Source organism: Sceloporus undulatus, chromosome 1 (genome assembly GCF_019175285.1).
Source record: "Sceloporus undulatus isolate JIND9_A2432 ecotype Alabama chromosome 1, SceUnd_v1.1, whole genome shotgun sequence".
Classification (NCBI taxonomy): domain Eukaryota; kingdom Metazoa; phylum Chordata; class Lepidosauria; order Squamata; family Phrynosomatidae; genus Sceloporus; species Sceloporus undulatus.
This window is the reverse complement of record NC_056522.1, coordinates 209,156,055-209,174,009: the sequence shown is the minus strand read 5'-3', so window position 1 is coordinate 209,174,009 and position 17,955 is coordinate 209,156,055. Positions and strand designations below refer to the sequence as shown.

The window sequence follows — 17,955 nt, the reverse complement described above, 5'->3', positions numbered from 1 at the left end:
AGCATCAAATCAGAGACTTAATTTGCTGTCACTGTGGCAATATCCCTCAGATGTAAAAACTGGAAGCTGCCATATCAAATCAGACCACTGGGCCATCTAGCTCATGAGGGTCAGTACTGAGTAGCAGGAGCTCTCTTTTTCAGAAATGAATCTTTCCCACTTCTACCTGGAGATTTTGTGGATTGAACCAGGGAACTTTTGCATGCAAAAGCATGTACACTACTACTGAGCTATAGCCATTAGCCTTTCCTCTACAAGCATTAAATGGACAGCAGCCTAGCAAGATCAGCCTATATTTTTCCATTATGAGTCATAGATTTTGTTATCGTTTTGAACAGATTCATCATGATTGCTTTGTGCAATTTTTTAAATTCATTAACAATCTTGAGCATGCCACTGGAATCTCTCTCTCTCTCTCTCTCTCTCTCTCTCTCTCTCTCTCACACACACACACACACAGTGGCTTGCCAAGCCAAGCACAAAAAAGTAGAGTCCCCTTTCTGTCTGGGAAAGAGGTTGCTCTATTGTAGTCAGGGAATACAAATACAGTGCTGGTCTTAACACTCGGAAAGGTGTTAGTATTGTTGTTCTGGCTTGCATGCTCTTGAATGACATTGGATTGGAATTTTCCTCTACACAGCAAGTCCTGCACAGGAGCAATCTGTCAGAGTGTCATTGAGGATCAATGCTAAATGTTACCCAGCAGGGTGCTGTTGTATCTCAGTGGGTGCATTCCTTTCTACTTTTTTGATTATGTTGGTTGCAGGGAATAATAAAGCTCTTGGGCTTTTGCATATACCATGGGGGGGGGATGTACTGTACCAATGTTTCTATTACAAAAATATTTCTGACCTCAACATTCCTTTTAGAAACTGAGACTCCAAATTTAAAACAAAAGATGTTAATTGGTATTTTCAAAGATTCCTTCCATGTAATCAGATTATAGGGAGGTTCGGGAACAGTATGCCTCTCCCTCTAATTATATGAGCCTGTCAGTTAATCTGCAATGAGAAGCAGTCTTGAATACTCTGCAATTTTAGTATGCCGTAGATACCATGGTTCAGAAATGTAGTCTTGGACCAATTCCAGGGGCATACAAGGAGAAACTTTCACAAAGTTCAAGGTAAGGGCAAAGCCCATTGTTTTGGCTGCAACCCTGGCAAATAGTCAAATTAAGGCTATGTGGTGGGGAGTGAGTGAGAGGAGGAACAGGGAAAGAGTGAAGGGAATGTGGAAGAGTTGTTATGACTCCAGTTGCATATAGAACTTGGGGTCAATCCTACCATTAGACTGTAGGAAATATTAACATTTACATAAAGCAGAGTGCAGCAGCATGCCCCAGTGAAACATGAGCTTCTGCTAAAAAAGAAAACTTGAAATCCATTAGAAATGGGAGAGTAGACTGACAAAAGAAAGTTATATTTTGGTAAAAGAGTCCCTAATGTTAACTTTCATGTATGTGTGTATGAGCCATCCTGTGGCAGAAAAGACTCATGGATGCTTCCTTCTTAGACAAGCGGTTGTGAAACATTGACTTTTGGAGAAAAGTGGAGGAGTAACCTGGAGGCAGGAAACAAAACAAACAAACAAACAAAAAAAGGCTTGAGCTAGATTCAGGCATGAATCTATAGAGTTTTCATAAAGATTGAAACAAGACATGAAAACTAAGCACAGTCTGCATGTCATAGATATGAAAACAAGACATGGAGTGCAAAGTTTCTCTCTAGTCCTAGTTGCTTTTTTAAAAAAACAAGCACAGAGGCCTCTTTGTTTCCAACATAGACAATGGGCACTGGCTGCTAGAAGATGATGGGAAATCATGTGGTTGTTGGAGAGAAAGATACGTGGAGTTGTCAGGAAGGAAAGCAACATTCCTTTCTCTGAGATTTTAGAACCAAAATCCGAGACTGGGAATGGGGGAGTGTCCCTTGAGGATGTCATAGGCTTTTATCACACAGGAGAAATAGGGGGTTTAAAAAGGCATTTTCCCATGACATTCGCATGATTGCGGGAAAGATTTTCTCACGAAATCACAATTAAAGAGGACTTAAACTGGGAATAACCAAGAATGTTCCAGCAACAAATCATTCATGGGAAAATCCCGCAAATGATTTGTTGCTGGAGCATCTTCCTGGGATAAGTCCTCTTTAATCGCAATGTGTGGAAAAATCTTTCCCGCAATTGTGCGAATGTCCCAGGAAAATGCTTTTTAAACCCCCGATTTCCCCCTGTGTGATAAAGTCCATAGGAATAGTCGGGTCTTTCTGGTGTCACAGAATTGGGGCAGGCAAAGATTAGGAGATGGGTGAGATCCAGTGCTGGGGTCACCTGGTTATGGAAAAAAGACACAAGGCCAATGGACCCAGAGTTTGCTTAAAACCTCTGTGTGTGTGTGTGTGCACGCCTTCAAGCTGCCTGTTTACTTATGGTGATCCCATGAATTTCATAGGGTTTTCTTAGGCAAGCACTCCTCAGAGGTGGTTTTGCTACTTCTTTATTTAGGCCAAAACCTAACTAACCAGGCAATATGGTCATCTGGAGCTAGGACAGGAAAACATTTCTTGATTATGCAGGTGGCAAAATGTGCCCAATAGCCTCAGAAGTTGGTTCCATTCCCTTTTGGGGTTGCATCCACACTGAGTGGAAAGGTTGTAGTGCTCTGGCTAAATTCTTAGAGCTTTTCTGAGTCTTCCTGGTTATGTTTCTCCAGGGAGGGGGACATATGCAGGGCAAGCAGGGGTAGAAGATAGACATAGGCCTGTTACAGACAGCCAAAATAAAGCTGCTTCGAGTCACAGTGGAGGTATGGTGTTTCAATGATGCATGTGTCCTAAGAGTCCAGAGGTCGCACCAAAGCCACGCTCCAGCCCTAAGGACTGGAGCATGGCTTTGGTGTGGCTTCTGGACTCTTAGGACGCATGCATAATTGAAACACCATATCTCCACTGTGACTCGAAGCAGCTTTATTTTGGCTGTCTGTAACAGGCCATAGTTTTGTAAAGCAGAGGGTGGGCAACTGCTGCGGGTCAGAGGACTATATTGCCCCCCAAGAGATCTTAGAGGGCTGTACTTCCACCACATCCCACCTGCAAAACAAAAAATTAAAAGACCTTTTGCCTCCAAAGGATCCTCATGCCCTCTAGAGCATGTGGCAGTCATTTTATGCCATATTTTTGCCTCCCTTGGGAGATTTTAACCACTTCTCATTCACTTCCTGATTTTTTAAAAAGTCCACTCCTGGACATAAAACAGCCTCCTTCCCTCATGTTGCAAAATTGCCTCCTGCACCCACAGAGGCCATATGGGAGCAAACATTTTGCCTGCCACTATTATAAATCCTTTGCATCAATCTCTAACTGTTTTCAGCTGGACCCAGACTGATTGGCTCAGTGCAAAAATACTGATATGTGAGTTGTATTTAAACAATGCCAGCATACCAAAAAGCCAAGAACGAGCTGATAGCATGAGAGAGTAGTTACGTAGAGAGAGCTGGGGCTCTTTCACATTACACAGCTGTAACACTATGATTCCACTTTAACTGCCATGGCTGAATTCAGTGGAATTCTAGTATGTGCAGCTTAGGGTGGGCCATTGAGAATTCTTACCCAGAGGGCTCCTCTGGTGCCTCTGACCAGACTATGAACTCCAGCAGTCCATAGGGCTCAGCCATGGCACTTAAAGTGGAATAATAGTGCTATGATTGTATAGTGTGGAAGGGTCCCTGATGAATGCATATTCTTTGACCCTTGTGCCATTTCCTAGATCCCATGCTGCTGCTGAGTCTTCTGGAAGGCTTAACATGCTGCTGGTGGTGGTTCTTGTGAAAGAAGAAGTATCATGAATTGTGAGGTTGGCTCTCCATTTTTGTCTTTCTCCAGATTGTACAATGAGCCAATGACTACACTTATCATTTCTCTCCTCCATATTTACTACTCTTACTAGCTTTTTGATGTCTGATGTTGCACAAGCACAGCACACAGTATAATGTGTATAATCATAATAAATTCTCATAGAGTTAACTGGGATTGCTGTGCCCCCTCTTTTTATTTGTAGGGCTCAAGGTAGCCTAAAACAAGTCCAGCCTATATGCATCCTCTGAAAAAAAAAAAGATAAGAATATTGTACAGTGTTTCCACATTGGTGCATTTTAACACCTTTTTAAAAATTGTTTTACAGTTCACCTTTTTAGTTCTGTCATTGTGCTTATTCACACTAGAACTTTTGTAGCAGTCTAATTATTGCTTGTAAAACACTTAGGAATTGTAGTTGTATGCCCTCCAACTATCCTTATTTGACAGGGACAATCCCAATTAATCCTTTGACATCCCATTTTTTCAGCTGCTTTTAAAATGACCAGGTTTGTCTTTCCTCCTTCCTTTCCCCCCTTTGTCCTCACTTTCCTTCAGCTGCTACAAACTTCAAAGTGCAAAAGTAGTTTGTAGTCAATGAACTCAGCGGAGGAGGGGAGAAGACAAGAGGGGAGGAGCTCTGCCCTTCCCAGTAGGCTCAGGCAAAAGCAAACCTTTCCTAGCTTGTTTGTCCTTTCTCATTGGTAATTTTTGCCATCTTGACCTGTTCTCTGATGTTGCTTGGCCACATGTGTCCTGGTTTTCATCTGTGAAATGTTGGAGATTATGTCTCAGAAGCCCAGGCAATCCCATATGTTTGTACCAATAACCAATGGACAATTGGTGGGTAAAGTTGTTTTAACTTCTTTTTAAACATGAAGATGGTCATTCTATCTTTTAAATGGTTAATATAGTGGTTAAGTCTGAACACCTTTGGTATTACATTAAATGCTAATTCACTTATAGTTACAAGACTGACACAAATGTTAATAGATTAGTCAAGATATCTCACAGTGAGTATAAACCTAAATGAAACAATGTACTAGTAGTTCATTGTACAGTTAACACAAATACAAAAGCATATCAAAATACAGTAGAAGCAAAACCAAGTTATCCTATCCAAGGATCAATGTGACCTGCAGCAAAAGCCCATCCTTCTGGCCTCTGGCACTTTCAGGCAGCAGCAACTACAGTCTCTGAAGCCATTGGAAGACTGTCAAAGGGCTGCCCACCCAGGTCAAATAAAAATGAATCTGGCAGGTTTTGCAGAGGCCAGGTTTTGCAGGACTCGTGGTTAGATAATCTTGCAGTGTGACGGATTCTGAATCAAGATGAGGGTTGTGTTATACAGCAGCCCCAACTAATACTTGTCTGGCCATTTGCCTTTATTTGGTTTTATTTATCCTGTCTTTCACCCAGTATGGAACACAAGGCAGCTTACAATATCATCTGAAACAAAATATAGTTAAAACAATATAATACAAAATGACAAACCATCCAATTAAGACTTTGATTTAAAATAGTTGAAAACATATTCAAAGCATAGTTTAAACAATATTAAATAAAAAATCCTTCTGCTTCAACTAGCTGAAAGCTGAAAATCCATTTAAATTAAAAGGGCTTGCCTAAACTATGGGAGAGGGTTGGGAAGGGGAATACCCGGGCCTTGATTTCTTGCAGAAAATTGGGTAAGTGCTTCAAAAAATTTTCCATGGAAGAAGACAGAGCACACACTGAACTTTTATTCCTTTTAGCTGTCTGAGGAGCTTATTCTTACACAGAGTCTCTGATACTTCTATAGGCATGAGCGAATACACACTCGAAGACCCTATCGAGTTGATGCATCTGACAAATATTCTCCGGATGATGATCTAGTAAACCTGGAAGTCCTGGATGAGGTAAGGTATGCCAAGATAATTAATTCCCCAAAAGTGATCTTACCTCCTCCTCTTGTCTGCTTTGAGACATTCTTAGTACTGATAGTTTCACCATGCCACCAAGTTAATTGTTCATAGCTCTGATATGAAGAAGGAAAAAGCCCTGTGTCATATGATTATGATCTCTTGTCACAGCTTCATTTATATTCTGAGCATTTAGATTGCTCTGTTACACAGGAGAACCAGGTGATGAATGGCAGTAGGTTGTTATTATTTTTGCTTGCTACAATGAGAAACCCAGTGTTTGAACCTCAGTATTAGGATATGTGTATTTCAGAACTTCTTTTCTCATTGGAGGGTTAGGTAAGTAGTAGCATGTATTTAAAAACTTGTAAATATATGGTGCATATTCTTTTTTAGGTACATAGTCTTGTTAATTCTAGCTCCATTGATTTTGATAGATACATCAGATCACATGAGGTTGATCTACTTTTAGATATTGCTTTCAGTTTCTTGGGAGTGGGGGCAGATCCCTTCTTCTGCCTGGACCAGATCTCCCTGTACTCTCAAAACCTGCTCTAGATGGTTGAGAAATCCTGTGATTCAGGCTTCTGGATGGATGGAAAGAGGAGAGGAGAAGGGAAGCATAGGAAGTACCATCAAGCTAGTGAACAGGCAATACAGTGGTGTTGGATTTAGGCCATGGAAACTGACCAGACAAGAGCATGCACTCCAATTGTCCTGATTTGGCAGGGACTATCACAATTAATCCTCTGCTGTCCCAATTTTTCACCTGCTTTTAAAATGTTTCAGTTTCTTCCTTCTCGCCCCTTTGTCTTCTGCTTACTTCAGTTGCTGCAATGTGAATTCAAAATGCAAAAGTGACTCAATCAACTTAGAAGTGAAAGAAGACTGGAGGGGGTGGATTCTTATCCTTCCTTGTAGGCACAGACAAAAGCAAACTACTGCAGCCTCTTCTAGCTTGTCTGTTCTTCATGATTAGTAATTTGGGCCCTCTTGATCACACTATCATGCTGCCTGGGTGCACGTCTCCCAATTTTCATCTGTGCAATATTGCAGGGTGGGTAAGAGACAGACAGAAACTACTAGGGTGTCACTAGAATGCTCCCTCTAAGAAATTAGTGCCACTCCATTTTAATGTCTCCCATTGTATTCATTCCTATTCAGATTAAGCAAGTCCTGTTGAGCTCAATGAGACTTACTACCGTATATTAAAATGCTAAGAAGCAATCTAATGCACCTTTAACAACCCACCTACACATACAGTGAGAAAGAGAAGGAAAATCACATGAGTAGCTAGGTGTGGCAGCAGTGAATGGAATCCCTCTCCAATACCTGTATGGTTTTTGTTCTGCATGGAATAGGGACCTGCAATCCCACTTCCTACCACTTGTTCCTCCCTTCAATGGCCTTCTGAGAAGTTATACCCTCAACCCTTGATACCTCCCTTCTTACTCCTCCAGGACACACACACACACACTTTGGAGGAACTCAGCTTTGAAAGTATATCTTGGTGCTATACTTTGTCTTTAATTTCTCTGATTACATAGTATTCTGAATGTACAATGAAAGGAAGGTTCTATGACTAATATATTTTCTCTCTGTAAACTCAATATGTGAATAGTGTTGTTTCTGCCTATTACTATGTGACATACATAAATATCCCAAAATCTGCTTTGTGCAGATTCCCACCTAGATTGTTGGTTGTTTTTTTTTTTTAAGAAATGAAAATTTGTTAACTCTCATGGGAAATTTGGGAGAGGGGTTATTGTTTCCATACAATGTCTTTGATCTGTCAGGAACACAGAACTGAGCTGTTAGCAGGATATTTGTGGGTACTCATTGCATCCGTATAGGGAAACAGGTCTGCCTATCCTTTTTTTCCCTTCTTCTTTAGATAATTTTGTGTGGCATTATATGGGTTCACTGATTTTAATATGCAGCTCTGCTGTTATTATCATTCCTTTTTGGCCTTTAGATACCAGGATATGTGCAATGGGCTGGTGCTGAACCTATTGCATGTTGGAATGGAGCTATACTGCTAATCAATCTTTTTAGAATTTCTGTCCACACGAAATGTGAACTTGTCTGAGTTTTCTCATGCAGAAGAAAAAGCTATACATATGGTCTTCCATATGAAGTGGATATCTATGTTTTGCTTTATTGGGAAATAACTTCTCCAAAGAGCCCAAATCCATAGCACTCATATAAAGGATTTCTAGTTTGGAGCACCTTCATGCTCTTCCATATAAGATCCATTTCCTCCTATATATAAAAAAATATGTGGGATAATTTATTTTCACAATTTATCACTTCTTAAAAACAATGTTGTGAGGGTGTGCATTTGATGTGCTTAATGGTAGGAATGTTAGATTTGGTAGGTCTCTCTAGTCCCCCACCCCATTTTTATTATTTTCACTGAAAAGAAAGCAGGGTCTCAGTCCTGCAAAATTTAAGCACATTTATATGAATGTAGATCTCAGTGGGCAATTGACTGAAATTAATGACATGTAAAAGTACTTTACTTTGGCTGGATTTGAGCCTTAGCTAAAAAGCCACACTCGTAAGCAAAATCATTGTACATTTTATGTTTATAGCAAGCAATTTAGCTTAATGTTATGGGTATTATATGGACAGGCTTTTTAAAAAAATAACAATGAGCCAAGAAAGTTAAATATATTTCATTGTGTTTTTCTGTTCCCACTATATATTTAGATATTAGCATATCTACAGTTTATTTCTCCAAGCCACACAATAAACCTAACAGACAGGCTTATTACTTTCAACGTGGCCTAGTTATAGATTTATCTTGGCAAGAGATATGAGACTATGAAAACAATGGTTTTATATAGAGAAGTCAATATTTGACGTAAGTGACAAATAACATTTCAGATTATCGCTTATTGCTTCATGCATTTGATGTACTTCCTTACAATGAGTTTCCTATCTGCAAAAAATACCGCTTGACTGTAAAACTTGTAATCTTTTCAGGAGACAATTATTCATCAGTTGCAGAAGCGCTTTTCAGACTTGCAGATTTATACTTATGTTGGAGATATCTTAATAGCCTTAAACCCCTTCCAGAACCTCAGCATATATTCTCCACAGGTAAGAAAAAGCCCAGAATCATCATCTTCTTGTTTTTGTTTTTTTAAATGCTAACTGTTGGAGAATCACATTGTTTCTTATATAAGAAAGAGATCAGAACAAGGCAATTTTTAATTTTTTTTAATTATCAACACATATACATACAAAATATAGAAAAAACAAAAACAAGGCAATTTTAAACAAAGGATCTCATGCTTTGATAATAAAATGCTCCAGTATTTCCCGTACCATGACATCTACTAATCTCTTTGTTTTAGTTGTGCTATCAAGTGTCTTATAATAGTAAGTGAAGAAAAGAAAGAGGAGGAAGGGAAGCTATTTGGGAAGTACTGTATATACTCATGTATAAATCTAGAAATTTTAGTCAAAAAATTGACCCTAAATAATTGAGTCAGCTTATCCATGGGTCCATAAGAGTTCTATATTTTAACTCATATTAAAAAAGGAACCGTTCCCTTGTGAAACTCAAGAGTGTAATCTATTCTGGAAGCACTGACTCTCCCCCATCTCTCACACCTATCCAGCCTTTAGGGCGAGCACCAGCAATCATGCCTGCTGAAATTTGCTACGTTCTTTGGCATCATTTTCCTTTTCTTCCTCCTCCTTTAGATCCTTTGTTACATGATCCCAAGTTTTACCTTCCACTTATCCATGGGTCATATCAAAATCCATAATTTTGGCCCCCAAACCTGCCCTCGGCCTATATATGAAGCCGACTTTTAGTATAGTATATACAGTAAATACTTTCTACACTGAAGCCCATCATTCAGTCCCCAGCACTTTTGCTTAAAGGACTGGGAAGCAGGTGATGGAAAAACGTTTCCCTGAGAGCCTGGAAAAGATGCTGTCAATCAAACTAGACAATATGGGGCGAGATCAGAGCTTGGAAAAGATATGCTTTGGACTAAGAACTCTCCTAGCCATCAGTTTTGGGCTAGATGGGCCTGTTTCTGTTCTAATATAAGGCACTTTCTAGAAAAACAAACACACATTGAAAGTAGATGCTGGGATAAATATTTTCCTTGTACATTCATATGACAGGAAGGGAACTACTTACATGGTTGACATGTTGTGCTTTGACAATTCTTTTTTCTTGTTTAGTTTTCCAAGCTTTATCATGGTGTAAAGCGTTCTTCAAATCCACCCCACATATTTGCCTCTGCAGATGCTGCTTACCAAGGCATGATTACTTTTAACAAAGACCAGGTAGGGAAACATTCACTTTTAAAAATACTTAATGTTGCTTGCATAATTTGGAAACAAACTGAAGTTTTTATATTTAAGATGTATTAATTTAGTTTGAGATTCATTAAATGTTACCAGTTGTTACTAGATCCTGCCTAATCTTACAAGCTAAGTAAGGTTAGCCTCATTTAGTATTTGAATGGGAGACAGCCAGCAAATACGAGCTGCTGTAGTCTATATTTCCAAGAAGGACTTGGCAAAATCACTTCTAAGTTTTGCTTGCCTAAGAAAACCCTATGAAATTCATGGAGTCATCATAAGTTGACAGGCAACTTGAAGGTACTACTGCACACACATGTGGAACTTTGTGAGGTTGTGCTTAGCTAAAATTGAACCCCGAGTTTCTTAATAGTCCTTAAATATTACTGTTTTTAAGGGTTGTTTTTTTTTAAATTTACATCTACAAATGTGACAGTTTGGATACAGACTTAGCTATCCTTAGAGGAAGCCATTAGCAGAATTCAAGTTTACTTCTGCTAGCAGAACTGGGAGGGCAAAATCCCTCACCATTATGCATCTCCAAAACTCACTGTGGAAGGCTGGGACCCCCCCCCCCCCCAGCACTGTTTTCCAAGCAATGGGAAGGACCTACAAATTGGAAGGGATGGAAGAACATTCTGTTGTGTTCATAAATGAGCAATAAAGGGATGTTGGCTCTGGACCCCTGAAATCCCTGGGACTTACATTAATCATGACTAAATTGATTTGAGTGGGTTTGCTGTAGAGATAACAAAGGCTGGATCCATTCCAGTGTAAGAATTTTTAAAAATGCATTATTGGAAATATTTGTCATATAGACCCTCAGCTCTCTTGTCAGGAATCAGTATTAATTGTGGCAACCCTTTACAAACATCGGCAAACTTGTGTTTATTCTGTATGTAGAGAGATCTTGTAGTACCTTTGATACTAACTGAAAGAAAGAAATTGGCAGCATGAGCTTTCATAAACTTCAGTCTACTTCATCCGATGCATTTGATGGAGTGGAAGCCAGGTACAGACATATATATGCCATTGGTTTGTGAGGATGCCAACTCAAATTACAAATCCTTTGTGTATGGAAATGAAGTTGCAGGTCCAGTTTTAAGGAAGGTCATTAGTGCACAAAGACATAGGAAACTGGTCTTTGGGCATGGAAATGAAGTGGAAGATCCAGTTTTGCAATGCAACTAGCCTGTGGTGATGGGAATAGATGAATGTAGGGCACCCCCATAAGGATGGGGTCAGACAGTGTTGAAGTGCATGTAGTGTGTCAGGAAACCATAGTCTTTGTTCAATCCATTGCTGAGGGACTGTAGTTTGTGGATGAATTCCAGTTCTACTGTTTCTCTTTCCAATCTACCTTTGTAGTTCTTTTGTTTAAGGACTACTGTTCTAAGGTCCGAGATGGAATGCCCAGGGAAACTGAAATGTTCTGCCACTGGTTTTTGTGTATTCCGATTCATAATATCTGATTTATGTCCATTTATCCTCTAGCACATCCTTGTATGAAAACCTGCCAGATTATGGTTTGAACCTAAATTCAACATTGGTAGCAAGATACAATACCTGAGGTCAGCAGGCTGTCTTGGGAGTGAGGAAGGGAATGAAGGGCAGGTTACATGGCACATGTTGCTCTGTCAGAACCCCACTTGAGGCAGCTGCCTCATATTCCTTAATGGTAGGGCCAGCTTTGCATCTCAGTCTCCAGAATGTGTAACCATGTACTGCTGAGTCTCTCTTATCCAGAATTCCAAAATCCAAAATACTATAAAACCCAACATAGTCCACGGAGTGGCTGAGATAGTGACACCTTTGCTTTTTTATGGTTCAGTGTACATAAACCTTATTTTATGCACAAAATTATTAAAAAATATTATGTATAAAAGTACCTGCAGTCTGTGTGTATAAGCTATATATGAAACATAACTGAATTTCATGTTTAGACTTGGGTCCATTCTCCAAGATATCCCATTATGTATATGCATATTTTCCAAAATCTGGGGAGAAACCCCTCCAAATCACTTCTGGTCTCAAGCAATTCGGATAACAGAGACTCAACCTGTATATTGTATTACTAGCTAGGGGCAGCATTTGTGTCTGTTATTCACTCAGGTGTTCAGTGCTGGAATTAGGGGCAATGAAGAATCAGGTTCCTGTAGCCGTAAATTATAGAAAATAAGAGTTAGTAACATCATGATCACTCATTTTAATGGTACCATATAATCAGAATATTTCTAATATAAATGTAATAAGGATACAAATCCAATTATATGGCTGTAATTTTAATAAAAATAGAATATAGTGCTGTAGAAATAGGAGTCTTTATACCCTGGAGATTGTAATCTTACACTGCTTTGTTTCTGAAATAGGGCACATAGAGGTGGCTTTTATCTGTTAAAAAAGGCTTTTGTTTTAAACGAAAATTGGCCATTTCCTCTTTTGCATGGTTTGCTGCAAGATATATAGTAATATAATAATAATAATAACATAACAATAACAATAATAATAATAATAATAATAATAATAATAATATTTTTATTTATATACCGCTGTTCCTGTGCAGATCACAGCGGTTCCCAACATGAAAAAGTATAACAAAAACAGTTAAACAATAGCATACATCCCTGGCAATGTGCAAACCAACCACCCATCCCATACATCATCTAAAACCAGTTATCTTACAAAACAATTAAAAACATTAAAAACCATAACAAATAGCTGGATTGAACAGTATGCATCATCAAGGGGAGATAAAGATAACATTAATGCTCATGGGGAAAAGCCTGGTGGAATAGGAAGGTCTTCAAATTCCTCTTGAATACATCTAGGGAGGTGACAGCACGGAGCTCATCGGGCAAGGAGTTCCAAAGCTGAGGGGCTGAGATAGAAAATGCCCTCTGAGATGAAATGTATCTTGCTTTAGGAACTCTTAGCAAATGTTTTCCACCCGATCTGTGAGTGCGGGGCAGACTGTATGGGGAGAGGCGGTCCTCCAAGTACCCTGGGCCCAAGCCATTTAGGGCTTTATAGGTTATAACCAACACCTTGTATTGCGCCCGGAAGCAAACAGGCAGCCAATGTAGATCTTGCAAAACTGGTGTTATATGGCTGGTCCTGGAGCATCCAGTGACCAACCTTGCTGCCGTATTCTGTACTAATTGAAGCTTCCAGGTTTGGTACAAGGGTTGCCCCATGTAGAGCACATTGCAGAAATACAACCAAGAGGTTACGAGAGCGTGTACCACCGTTTCAAGGTCCCTCCGGCCCAGGTAGGGTCGCAGCTGGCGTATCAGCCGAAGCTGGTAACAAGTGCTCCTGACCGTCACATCCACCTGAGATGTTAGGTGGAGCAACGAGTCCAGAAGCACCCCCAGACTGCGAATTGAGTCCTTCACGGGAAGCGTGACCCCATTCATGACAGGTGGAAAAATTTTCTTCCCCGGACCAGGAAAGCCTATCACGAGTACTTCCGTTTTCTCTGGATTCAGACTGAGTCTGTTTTCCCTCATCCAGCCTATTACCGATTCCAGACAGGCATTTAGAGGAGAGATGCCATCCCTAGTCACTGCATCAGTCGGAGGCACAGAGAAACATATTTGGGTGTCATCAGCATACTGATAACACCGCGCCCCGTGTCTCCGGATGATCTCTCCCAGCAGCTTCATGTAAATGTTAAATAGCACGGGGGACAAAATCGCTCCCTGAGGGACACCAGATGTAAGGGCCCTCTTATCGGAGTGACAGTCCCCCAGCTGCACCATCTGGAATCTACTCGAGAGGTAGGAACGGAACCACTGGAGCGCAGTGCCCCCGATACCTAACTCCCTCAGGTGTTCCAGAAGGATACCATGGTCAATGGTATTGAAGGCTGCTGAGATGTCCAAAAGCACTAACAGGGACACGCTACCCCTGTCCATGCCCAGACAGAGATCATCGACTAAGGTGACCATGACAGTCTCAACTACATAGCCCGCCCAAAAGCCGGTTTGTAAAGCTGGTTGAATGTTTTTTAAAGCAGTGCTGCAAAATAAACATAGGAATATATCAACCTCAAGAAATGACAAGCGAAACTTTCAGAAAGAGACTTTTTATGTACACGAGAATATCAACATGTATTAGTTATTGTGGCTGTTAAGAAGTTTGAACTGGTGAAAAGCAGCACAACATATAAATGCACTTCATGGTTTTTCTTCTTGTGATCCGGGAAGGCTAAACTAAGCATTACAGTAAATGCATGAATAGCAGCTGAAAGATGGCAACTATGAATTGGGCTCCCTTCTCCACAATGTAATATCTAATAGATGTGTTTGTTGATTGGTTTGATTGATTTCATTGATTCTGTCTAGTTCAACAGGTTTCAATTGGTCATTTGCCAAAAATTAAACATGAGAAATTTTGAAAAACATAAAACAAACCAAAGTGAACATCATAATGTTAGGAAGGATCGAATTAGGGGAATTTGAATTAGCTCAAATTTAGTCAAGAGGTAGCCCTAACAATACCACGTTCCAGGATTGGGTCCCTTTGTGTATACCAGAGGTCGCCAGTACACCCCAAGAGAAAGAGACTCTGATACCAATTAGGTGCAATTAATCTAATAGCATTTATTAAAGCACAAGTAAAACCACACAGCAAAAGGGGCACACACACACACACTCAATGCTATAGCAGGGGAGGGGTGAGTTCGGGAGATAGGTTGAGAAGGAGAGGCACCAGTAGGATATACTACCTTAGAAGTCTTCTCCAAGAAGTTCTGATGCAGCTTGGAAGGACAGTGGATCATGGCTGTGGGAGCGGGAAGAAGGCTGCGGAGGCTTGAGAGTTGGGTTCAAGTTAGTGACACTGAGAGCTCAGTGTAGCTCAGTGATTTCAGGGGAGCTTAATGCTCAAAGGACCCAGGCTTAGAAAACCCAAGGAGGGTCTGAAAGCTCAGGGTTTATATAGTGCTAAATGTATCTCGAGGCTATGGGACTTGTTAGAGAAAGGCGTTGATTGCCTGGGCATTGTTAAGCTGAGAGCAAGCAATGAGTTGCACAATGCATTAGGTCAGGACACCATTCGGAAGGGCAGCCGACTTGATTGCTGAGCCATTAAGCTGATCACTGGCTTATTAAGTGAGAAGCCAAATCCATTGTCTTTATTTGGGCAGCAGAGGCGATTCTGGTTTGGCGACTTCAAGACTTCCTATGGAATTTTCCAATTTTAGTTTTTTCTCTAGGGCTCTGCCTGGGTCAGGTGAGCTGCCTATGTGGTTTCTCCACTTTTAGGTTAATGGCGGGTCCTCCATGGGGTCAGTCAGGGATCATAGCACAGATTGCATGTACCCAAAATTTTATATAAATCCAGACTTGGTAACAATAATATGAAAGAATGCATGTTGTGTTGTGATGACATTCTTATGTTCACTGTTCCCCTTGTCATAGAAGGAACATATAAATTTTATTTGTAGTTTTAAAACAGTGCACATTTCTTGAGTGCATTTCCTACCATTGAATAAATTTGACAAGTAAACACTTTTCTATATACGCTTTATAAATGTGCACTTTTTCATCACACACATACATAGTCATCTGTCAGCATGAGGACTGAAGAGACCAAATAATTTGCAAATTATAGACAGTCCAGAACTTGTGGACCACACCTTGGCTTGCAATCAGTTTTCTCACACTTCCCTAGTTTTATTGTGATCTTCAGTTGGAACTTTTACATTTCCATGTATCTAATGGAATGACTTTCTCTATGGCCCAGGTCCACTTGATTTCTTTGAATAGTTTGACCTGAGGTCAACCAGACACAGTACAAGTGTGGTGCTGTTGTGTCCAGCAATCTAACACAGTAGTTCTTATCAGATAGGTGTCACCCACTTGGATGTGATGGCCTGCACCAAAGTATCATACTTATTTGGCTCTTTAATACTTCTTACTGTTTCTTCACTTGAAAGTTACCAGTGGACTTGACAAAACACTTTTACTTGTGACAGTTTACAGATAAGGTGAAGAGGTTTCTGTAGAACACAGAGGTGCCTAGCAATTATGAACCAGTTAAGGTGTTTTGTTACTTTGGAAAGGTACTATTCCACACATTGATTGATAATTAGTTGTAATTAGTTAAACCATCTTGCATAAGTAATACAGCTAAACCAGGCATAGGCAAAATGTAACCTGAGGACTGCATGTGGCCCCCATGACCATCTTTGTGACCTCCAAAACTAAATGTTAAATTTTGACCCTCAATATTTTTTTGGAAATACACACACACACGCACACACACACACACAGCCAGCCCCAAATGCCTCCAGATGTCCTCTCATCAGCTAATTTAGGTCCAGAAGATGCATTTTAAAAAGAACAGAAAGTCAAAAGAAAGCTAATTTTGCTGATTTCCTGGTGTTAAACAGGTCCTCTCCTGGGCCTAAAATGACCCAGGGACCACTGAAGGCATGGAAAAAATGTCATTCTATAGGGCATTTGGGGGCAAAAATATATATAATTTTTTGCTACATGTGTGTGTGCATGGCCCTCCTAGGTCTCCTGCAAGCAGAGTAACCAGATGCCATAACCACAACGAGGACAAGACACTGCAAAATGTAGGACATTCAAGAAAAATATGGGACATTACAAAATAAAAACTAAAAACACTAATAGGAATGTAAATTCATGTTTCTTAGACATGCTCAAAATGGAGGATATTTTGAAATTCCTCCTGGACTGTAGAACATGTTTTGGAAAAAGAGGACATCTGGTCACCCCGCCTGGGAGGCTAATCCACCCCCACCCCCCAGCCTTTCAGAGTTGCTTACTCCTGGCAATGAATAATTGGGCTGGCAAATTTGAGGTTTCTCTTACAGTCGGCCCTTCTTATACACGGATTTTTTATACACGGATTCAAGCATACACGGTTTGAAAATGTTCCAAAAAAGTATAAATTTACCTTGATGTTCCATTTTTTATTAGGGACACCATTTTGCTGTGTCATTATATTTAATGGGACTTGAGCATACACAGATTTTGTTATACACGGGGGATCTTGGAACCAAACCCCAGCGTATAACAAGGGTCCACTGTATTTACACCAAGCTGAGTAAGTAAACTCTACAAAAACAGTCAAATTGAAGTGGATGGAATGTTTTCATAGTCTGTTGATGCTGAAATTTATGAAGACTGAAGGTTATTCCCCTGAAATGGTAAACTATTCAGTCAATGAAAACTGAAGTATTCCTGCCTGGATTGTAAACTATTCATCTTCCTCTCTGTTTTGTGTGTCAGTGCATTATCATCAGCGGAGAAAGCGGTGCTGGGAAGACTGAAAGTGCCCATCTCATTGTGCAGCATTTGACCTTCCTGGGAAAGGTATATATTGACTGGCATATAGTGTAAATACAATGTTTCGAAGTACAAACACACCTCAACTTTTACAGGTTTAACGTTTGTGGATTTGATTATTCATGAATTTGGCTCTGGTGCCACAATAAACTGCAATTCCCAGAATTCCATAGCATGGAGTTAAAGTGGTATCAAACTGGATTATTTCTGCAGCGTGGATACAGCCTCAGTCTAGAATCTTTCAATAAAAGGTCAAACAGAGGGTCTTCAAAGCTGAATCTGAATGCCTGGCCAGTCTTCTACGGATAAAATCTCTCCCACCCCCACACTTTCCCACAAGCCCCTTTGTCTTTTCTTTCTTCAGTATTCAGCCATTTCTTTGCTACTCTTCCTTACTTGGATGGGAGAAATAACAAGGAAAGGAGGAGAGTGCATAGACCCCAGAGATTTAGCAGTAGCTAAAGTGAGTTTTAAATACTCTGAAGGCACCAGATCCCATCTGATCTTGGAAGGTAAGCAGGGTCAGCCTTGCTTAGTACTGAATGTGAGACTGCC

General features: G+C 40.2%; 1 protein-coding gene across 1 annotated transcript in view; it reads left to right on the top strand.

Moving 5' to 3' along the window:
* The window catches only part of MYO3B (myosin IIIB), a 392,885-nt gene that overhangs the window by 179,510 nt on the left and 195,420 nt on the right, over window positions 1–17,955 (top strand). The window contains exons 11-14 of the mRNA XM_042446679.1: window positions 5,650–5,746; window positions 8,738–8,854; window positions 9,956–10,060; window positions 17,344–17,427. Of these exons, the coding sequence (XP_042302613.1) occupies window positions 5,650–5,746; window positions 8,738–8,854; window positions 9,956–10,060; window positions 17,344–17,427 (403 nt within the window). The remainder of the gene's footprint in view (window positions 1–5,649; window positions 5,747–8,737; window positions 8,855–9,955; window positions 10,061–17,343; window positions 17,428–17,955) is intronic.